At 43.5% G+C, this 8,914-nt stretch overlaps 1 protein-coding gene across 1 annotated transcript; it reads left to right on the top strand.

The window, feature by feature from the left end:
- The first annotated feature begins 2,479 nt into the window (after window positions 1-2,479).
- On the top strand, window positions 2,480-8,368 carry HS3ST5 (heparan sulfate-glucosamine 3-sulfotransferase 5). The gene is made up of 2 exons (XM_032593324.1): window positions 2,480-2,614; window positions 6,102-8,368. The coding sequence occupies exons 1-2, from the start codon at window positions 2,508-2,510 to the stop codon at window positions 7,030-7,032; spliced, it is 1,038 nt and encodes a 345-aa protein (XP_032449215.1). The 5' UTR covers window positions 2,480-2,507; the 3' UTR covers window positions 7,033-8,368.
- Window positions 8,369-8,914: the final 546 nt, after the last annotated feature.

Genomic DNA, 8,914 nt, shown 5'->3' with positions numbered 1-8,914 from the left:
AATCCAGTGGTCTTTGCACTGCATCATGGATGACTCATTCATATTAGCTGAGTGCTCGAATAAGAATTTTGGTTCTCCTCAGCACCCTAGTAGACTTGAGGGCGTGTAATGGGCCTGCCAAAGTAGAGGAGGCAGTGTCAACAAATGTGTCAAGAATGAGGTTTCCCAAAGAGAGAGAAACCCCCAGGGGGTCTATTTAAGGCATCTCAGACATAAGCTGCACTGGCCGGAACAGCTTATCCCACAGAGCAAGACCTCCATGGTAACACCTGGACTTATCATAAAAGGACAGTCTATAGGTGGAGTATTGGAGCCTTTGAGAATGAAAGATCCTCAGTGGCGGTAGAAAAAACTGTGGCTCCTACTCAGTCTGGTTTCATAACCTACTGTTTACCAGATGGCACATGCATTGCAGTAGAGAGCTTGAGAGCTTCGTTGTGGCATTCTCCTGAGTTGGGCTAATTCCCCGGCGGCCTCCGTTATTCCTCAGTCCTTTTCTTTCCTGCCTGCCAACCTTGAACAGAGTGCAGCCGTGAGGTAGCTCCACAGCCTTACTCCCCCTACACGCAAATGTCTCTCCCGTGTTAGCTCTAAGCCCAGCAGTTACCCTCTGTTCCCATACTTACCGACACGATGGGCCTGACCCACTCCTCCTCACTAATGGGCAGCATATTGGGATTTCCTCCTCCAAAATCCGCATCCACCAGGATCACCCTCCGCGGGAAGGTATTCACAGGATCTGAGATTCTTGGAGGAAATGTAGGAAAGCCATTCCAGGCCAGTGAGGAAGCTGACAAAAGCAGAGAGATGAGAGCGAAGAGGGATGAGAGGCAGCAAGGACGCTGGCCTGAAGGGCACAGAGGCTGCTGCTGGGGAGTAATAATAATACGGACGGAAGCTGAGTCTCCAAGCTGGTACCTCGGAAGGAGGGGCCCGCACTTTCAAGAAGAGATTGGACTGGGTCAGCAAATAACCAAAAACGGGAGGGCAGAATAACTTGGGTGAGGAAGAATAATCAGACTATATGGGCCATAGGAAATGCCCAAGGAGAATATCCCCAGATGTTAAGAAATAAGGGAGGCATCCTGTGCCTCGGAAGACAAAGCAGGAAGAAATTAAGGAGAGAGTTTTCTAAACTTCGTATCTGAAGAGGAAAACAAGACAGTAAAAAATGACTAAGTTTTGTGTGTCATTCACTCCACTGTAAAACACACACACACACACACCCACCCACACACACACACACACACCCACACACACGATGCAAGATTAATTCAGACCCATTAAAATGGAATCTCTGAAGGTGGTAGCAGGTGTGCATTTCCTAAAGTTCCTGCAAGCTCCCGATAGAGAACCCCCAGCCTAGAGAGCAAAGCAGATAGATTCTGGGCTCCGCGCCTTTTCTTCTTGTACGTCAGTGAGCAGGTCTAGCCCACTGCTGTACTCAGATAGGGTTTATCTGAGAATTTCCTGAACTACCTCTTTCCCTTCTCTTTCCCATCTTACCTACACACAAGGAAAGATGTTCGAAGTGGTAACCACAGGCTCATCGAGTCCCTGCAAAGACCCTTCTTACTGCCTCCTCTCTGCTTTTGTTCTCAGCCCTTTCTCTCCCCACCCGCAGCTCCTGTGTCCATCCAGGCCAGCCTTCCTTCGCTTCTCAAGCTGGCCAAGCATTTTTCTTCCGCACTATTTTCGTGCGTGCTGGTTCCTCTGCCGTTGCCCTGTCCTCCTTGCTTCTCATCCTCAGGTGTCAGGTCAACTGTCACTTCTTCAGCAAAGACTGAATAGGTTCCTCCTGTTATTCTCTCTCAGCGGATCCTGTTCCTTTGTTATTACCGTCTGTGAATATATGTGAATCCTACGTTTACTAGTCAGTATCTCTCTTCTCCACTACACCATAGACTCCCATGTTGCCCACTATCTCTTTAGCACCTGGTACACAATATAGCACGTAGGATATGTTCCATAAATATTTATTCACTGTGTGTTGGATGAATATGGCTCTTATCTCCCTCTTTTGGGATTCCTTCCTCCAGCCTCCTCACCAGATCATGCACTACATTCCACAGACAGAGCATGCATGGGGGAGGGGTAGAGCGAGGGAGACACAGAATCTGGAGAGGCTCCAGGCTCTGACCGATTGGCACACAGCCTGACGTGGGGGTTGAACTCACAGACTGCGAGATCATGACCTGAGCCGAAGTCGGTCGCTCAACCAACTGACCCACCCAGGTGCCCCTCTTCCCCCTAGTTTAGTATTTGCTCTTATAACATGGGCCAGGAAAAGGAAGACAAGTTTTGGGAAATACCTGTTATATCATGAACATAGTTAAGGTTGGTATGGGATCTTTTCTTCATGAAGCATCACTTCCCATACAGCCTGTACTCCCACCCCTCCAAGGCTTTGTGACAATCCACAGAGCCTATTAGAGATGACTGCTGATGAGTCCCCTTCTATCCCTTGTCTCTCAGGCTGCAGAAGTCCTGAAGGTTGATGGAGGGCCATGCTATTCAAACAGCAGGCGTGGCTGAGACAGAAGCTCCTGGTGCTGGGAAGCCTTGCCGTTGGGAGTCTCCTGTATCTAGTCGCCAGAGTTGGGAGCTTGGATAGGTAGGTAATTAAACACATACTCATGCCCATGTGACTTCAAGTGTCTCTTGATTTACACTTCCCTAGGACATAATCTTAAATCCATCCATTTGTTTTCCTCTCTCAAAATTCCCAAGAAACACGCTTTTCTGCAGTATTGATTTTGATTTATTGAGCCTTTGAAAAAAAGAGATCCAAGTTGCTCAAGCCAAGGTGTTCGTCAAGATCCATTTGTATTCTGTGTGTGTTGACATTTGTTTTCAGAGAAGGGATAAAGCAGTAAAAATGTCATTTACGAGAGCTCAGTGTGGTCTGTGTGCATCTGGTTGTTGACCTCTAGCCATAGCAAAATGGTGATGTTGTATTTATTTATCTTCATTTTGAAATTTATGAGTGAGCAATTAGTGTGCTACCACAAGAGTTAAGATTATGTATGAGCCTGTAAAGTAGCTCATCAAGTTTGGAATCCATTGCCTTGGAAAGATGGCTGTAGCCTTGGGGAGTTTTAACCATGTTAATTAGGTCTGGTTTCAAGGAGCTGAAAGTATCAAATGAGGAGGCTGTCGCTCAGAGTAATTGCCCAGAAAACAATGGAAAATCCATGGAGAGGAAATTTACAGAGGTAGCATTTTAGCTGTAAATAAGCAAACAGTTGAGAGATGATACTAGTCTTACCAAAGTCCCAGCAATATCAGCTGGCTTGACATTGAGTGGCTCTGGACTGTCCCACATTTGGTATGATTGGAAAGGACAGAGAAGTTAATTTCTGGAACGCAAAGTTTCCTTCTTTGCCCTTTAAAATCAAGTCTTGCCCCGGAAAGACTGAGGAATTCAATTCCCATTTTTCATGAAAATGCAGCCACACTTAAAACTACCTTCCCTACAGTTCTCCTTTTCTAATCTCTAGAGCTTATCAATTGGTTATTTAACAAATAATGTTGCAGTGGTTTTTATTTTCCTTCAGCCAGTGTCAATTTGGGTAAAGTGAACCCCTCTGATGCTTTTCAATTCAAAATTCCTAAGTAAACTTCCCACCCAGTGGTTTGCTGACTATGAGAAATGGTAGTATCCAGGCTTATCCCTGACTTCGAGTAGTTTTCTAAAGTAGTACTTAGTTATTAGTGAAAAGCTTGGAGGTGGGCACCATTGTACTAGGTCCCTACTGGAATTTTTATGTCCAGGTCTTTCAATACCTTTAGTTAGCTTCTATTCATTTTCCTTTTATTGAGTAATTGATCTAATGATCATTAACATATTAGTTACTTAGTTGATGACTTTTTCGTTTTTAACTTGGTCTCTAGTCTCCAATGGGGTAGCATTTACAAGGAATTGAACTGTTTGGTGGGCTTTCCCGAAACCTCTCATTTGAGAGTTTGAACAGATGATGCCTAAAATTGACACGCACTTACTTAGGCCTATCCTTTAGTAACTGAGGACCCTGCTCTTTGGGAGGGAGGCTGAGCTCCAATACTTCTGCTCCTCCTGGTCCTAAGATTCCATGTTTTTCCCATGTCTGAGGCCCATGCACAGAACCTACTCTTCAGGAAAGGGAAATAATATATTGTCTCCTATTGTGAGTCAGGAAGTCAAAAAAGCAACTGTTCTGCAGGGAATGAGCTCCCAAGGTGGAAGATAGAAAGAGGACAGGAGGAAAGAAGGAAAATGGCCCTGTTTCAGCCTCTCAGCCAGAGTTCCGCAAGAGAATTAAGTCCTTACAGAAAGGCGTGGATTGACTATCTCTTCATTTCTCCCAAGGAAGGCACAAGCCTCATTTTGGATGCGCAGGCGAGAAGTCCATCCATTACATTCAATGGATGCCTTAGGGAATTAGGGCTTAATTTTGGACCAGAACCCAAGATGAGCTAAAAGATGAATTTGCAATATCCCAGTCAATGTGACAATAAAAAATATCGTTGTATGTGTTGCTACTTTCATATCTTCCATTTAGAACTCTAGCGTATTAATCCTATTAACAAATCTATAAACACAAAATTCACGCTTCCCTAAAATATGTAATGTAGCACACCCCATTATTTTTGTCATAGTCCATATTTTCACGTTTTCTACAATGAGCGTGGGTTGTTTCTAAAATCAGAAAAAACAAACATCACAAATAATATGTGAGTGTAATTTTCCATACGCATTATGACAGATGTTTGGACAGGCCAAACCCTTTTCCCTCAATTCTTCGGAATGTGTTGGTGAAGTTTTTCTCTTCTCCCTTTAATTATAAACATCAGAGAAGATAAGAACGGTATAATAGGGTCTCTGGGGAAAAGCAAGAGACAGCCTCATTGCCACAGAGAGGGGAACATAGACTCCAAATAATTAGGGTAACTAGAAGCTTCAGTTGGAGGATTGGCTTAACAGCCGTCCTGACTAATACTATACCCTTTAACAAGAAGGCTAAAATGCCTTCTCAGATAAACTCAGGGATGTTATAATGAGTTTCAGCTAGATTCCAGACTGTTACCCAAAAGGAAACTCAATTTGCCACCCGTATTTATTGGCCATGCCAAATCAAGCCAGGACTCTAGTCCGGTATCATTAGGATCGTTACCACAGCGTTCTCTCTGTAAAAAGCAGTGGTGGTTGTTCATTATTTAGGGCAACGTTGAAGTGGAAATCCTCCTTTCTGGTTCCATCCATTGCATTCCTTCCTTCACGAGCTTGAGCGCTATAATTTACATGGGTTTGGCAGTGAGGACCTGAGGCTTCCTGCCCTGCCAAAGTCTTGTTGATTTCTGGTCCAGGGCGGGGGGGGCGAGGGGGTAGGTGATAGATAGCCGTTGCTGATGGCATGGGGTTTGTTCCTACATTCGGCAAAGCAGAAACATAATCTTGACCCCTTGAGATAGAAAGAGAAAGAGAAGCAGAAGAAATACAGTACTTGTCTAGCTGTCCCCAAGGCCAACGGCAGAAATTCTCATAGAATGAAAAAGCTCAGCAAATGCCAGGATTGGATTTTTGCAGGTTGATGATACAAATAGCCACGGGCAGAGCCTGGGACCTCTATCCAGATTACATCTCAGGGATTTTTAAGAGCCACGTGAACGCTGCTGAGCTGCAAGAAAATAATACCACATGAAACCCAAAAGACGCGGCTTCCTAGCCACCCTTCCGCCTCGCAGCTGAAGATTATAATCTCCTGCCTCTCACGTTTTCTAAATGATGCTAACTCGTGGGCTGTGAAAAGGCTATTAGTATGGCTGGTGTCGCTTGTCTGTCCTGTACTGTGAACATAAGTACACGCTGTAGTCAATTAAGTGCTTGGTGAATAAAAATTTTAAGGAGCACTAATAAAAATAATCCCATCAATTATGTGTGCTCCATTTAATACAGGGTTGCTTAAAATAAAATTTCCCAAACATATGTTCATTACGGATTGCAGCGGGCTGGGAACCAGTAGTGTTACTTATGCATTTAAAGTCCTACTCTGACTAGGGAAGCAGAAAAGTGACAAGTTAGTTGCAGTGAGCTTCTAAGAGCCTCTTTCTGTTGCTTTCAGGCTACAACCCATTTGCCCCATCGAAGGACGATTCGGAGCCCGCAGTCAGGCCGAATTCCCTCTCCGCGCCCTGCAGTTTAAGCGGGGCCTGCTGCACGAGTTCCGGAAGGGCAATACTTCCAAGGAGCAAGTTCGCCTTCATGACCTGGTCCAGCAGCTCCCCAAGGCCATTATCATTGGGGTGAGGAAAGGAGGCACAAGGGCCCTGCTTGAGATGCTGAACCTCCATCCAGCGGTGGTCAAAGCCTCTCAAGAAATCCACTTCTTTGACAATGATGAGAATTATGCCAAGGGAATTGAGTGGTATAGGAAAAAGATGCCTTTTTCCTACCCGCAGCAAATCACAATTGAAAAGAGCCCAGCATATTTTATCACGGAGGAGGTTCCGGAAAGGATTTACAAAATGAACTCATCCATCAAGTTGTTGATCATTGTCAGGGAGCCAACCACAAGAGCTATTTCTGATTACACTCAGGTGCTAGAGGGGAAGGAGAGGAAGAATAAAACTTACTACAAGTTTGAGAAGCTGGCAATAGACCCAAATACCTGCGAAGTGAACACAAAATACAAGGCGGTAAGAACCAGCATCTACACCAAACATCTGGAAAGGTGGTTAAAATACTTTCCGATTGAGCAGTTTCACATTGTGGACGGAGATCGCCTCATCACGGAACCTCTGCCAGAACTTCAGCTTGTGGAGAAGTTCCTAAATCTTCCCCCGAGGATAAGTCAATACAATTTATATTTCAATGCTACCAGAGGGTTTTACTGCTTGCGATTTAACATTATCTTTAATAAGTGCCTGGCGGGCAGCAAGGGACGCATTCATCCAGAGGTGGACCCCTCTGTCATTACCAAATTGCGCAAATTTTTTCACCCTTTCAATCAAAAGTTTTACCAGATCACTGGGAGGACATTGAACTGGCCCTAAAATAATAAGTCATATAACACTATGTGTTGTGGCTGGAGACTCACAATGTCTCCCCTAGATTTAAAATATGCACTTTTCTTAGACACAGCTATCCGAGTCATTTTTCCATGTATACTTGTACATACGCAGTGTGTGACCAAATATAAGATCAATTCTTTTTCTATTGAAAATTGACAAAAAAAAAAAAAAAACAAAAACAAAACAGTTTGCCGTCTGAGTAGTTGCATCTTTTAAGCTATTGACGAAAAGAAAAGATGGTGGTATTGGGGGACAGTGACTTCAGCTATCCTCAAAGAGTTAGTCTTCCTTTGAGTCAGAATTTGCCGCCCGCCATTTTCATAGATTTAAGCCAAAAGATTGTGTGTGAAAACGCACCAATGGCTGCGAAGCTTCAGGAGGTAGAGGATTCAGTTATGCATTCTTTTCTAAGGGAAAGCTGGCTCTTTAATTCAGAGACTGAATTGGTGCCATGAAAACAGAAAATACTATTTTCTTATTATTTCAAAGAATGTCTTGTCTCATAAACTTGACACTGTTCCAAAGTTCCTGTGGTGATTTTGCACTATTGTTTTCTCGTAGAGACCATGGTGTCTGTCACACGTGGCATGTCAATCACACATTTGAAAGTTAAGTCCTTTCACTTCCATGTCCTACGTCCACAAAGAGAAATGTCATGTACATACTGTATATTGTTGTAAATACTGGTTTCACACTAAGTAATTCTATTTTGTAAACTGAATATGGCTATTTAATTTATTGTGAAAATTAAATTTATTGTGGTATTTAAAAATGGAATGGATTAAAATTACTCTATGTGCAACCTTTTTATTCCCCCCCTCATTTTGTTTTACGTGCCCCCTGCTGGCTCCCCAAATCAAGGCTGTTTGTGTGCACGCCAACGGGCTTGGAAAGATGCGCTGCTCAGTTAGATTTCTGTACCCTCGTGAAAATGCTTTTATGGAGCGGGGTTGAGGATCTTAAAGAAAACATCTCAGCCATCTGGAAATCTAGTAATACAGCCACCTCAAAGAATAGTAGCCGCTACTCCTGCTGCAACTTTGTAACAATTAATTTACTTGCAATTTTACCACTGTGCCGGGAGAGAGACAGAAATACTTTAACGTAATCAAGGCATAGAAGAATCACAATTTCACTTGAACCTTTAATCAGAGTCAGACCAGTAGAGAAATTAAATAAAATAAGATCAGAAAACTTGTGTGGCCTCTGTACTGAAAGCTGCTGATGCTTCAAAAATGAATACAAACTCCCCCCCCCCAAAAAAGGAATACAAACTCTCAGAACTCCCTCTTTGAGATGAAAATATATCAGTCTCCTCAGAAACGATCAAATGCGTACTGTTGCTCTTACTAACATAAACATATGGCTCATATTTCCAGCCAGAGAAATTAATGCTAAATTGGGTGCTTGCTAACATCAGATACACTGTACCATGCTTAAATATAATTCAGAAAACCATGGAAAGAGGTATCAACCACAAGAACAAAAAGAGGGATTTTTCACGATCGTAGCTGCTCATCCGGTAGAAAATGTTTAGGGGAGTTTTACTCCACATCACGTTGAGAGTGCCTAGAGAAATCAGCAAATTACCATGGGTTCCCTTTGGATTGTAATAAGCGTTGATTTTCTCCATGAGTTGTTTATTCTGTCCAGTGATTTGATGGTGAACTTGCCTAAATAAATACCCTTTCCCCTCTGGTGTTGGTATATATTGCTTCTCAAGCTACAGCCTTAGTAATCATCTCTACTGTTTCAATTAGCAATGATGCCGTTCTCTCAGCATGGGATGGACGTGACTCCAGCCCACGCTGACAGGCCAGCTTCCCACTCACTGCGCAGCGACTCTGGAGAGCGTCTCGGGTCT

Source organism: Lynx canadensis, chromosome B2 (assembly GCF_007474595.2).
Source record: "Lynx canadensis isolate LIC74 chromosome B2, mLynCan4.pri.v2, whole genome shotgun sequence".
NCBI classification, from domain to species: Eukaryota; Metazoa; Chordata; class Mammalia; order Carnivora; family Felidae; genus Lynx; species Lynx canadensis.
Note: the sequence above shows the minus strand (reverse complement) of the source record. Positions and strands in the feature narration are given on the sequence as shown.

What these genes read in the sequence shown, in the direction of transcription:
- HS3ST5 (XM_032593324.1), top strand. Translation starts at nt 2,508, where the DNA reads ATGCTATTCAAACAGCAGGCGTGGCTGAGACAGAAGCTCCTGGTGCTG. An exon ending in AGAGTTGGGAGCTTGGATAG is followed by an intron (nt 2,615 to 6,101) that starts GTAGGTAATTAA and finishes TGTTGCTTTCAG; the next exon opens with GCTACAACCCATTTGCCCCA.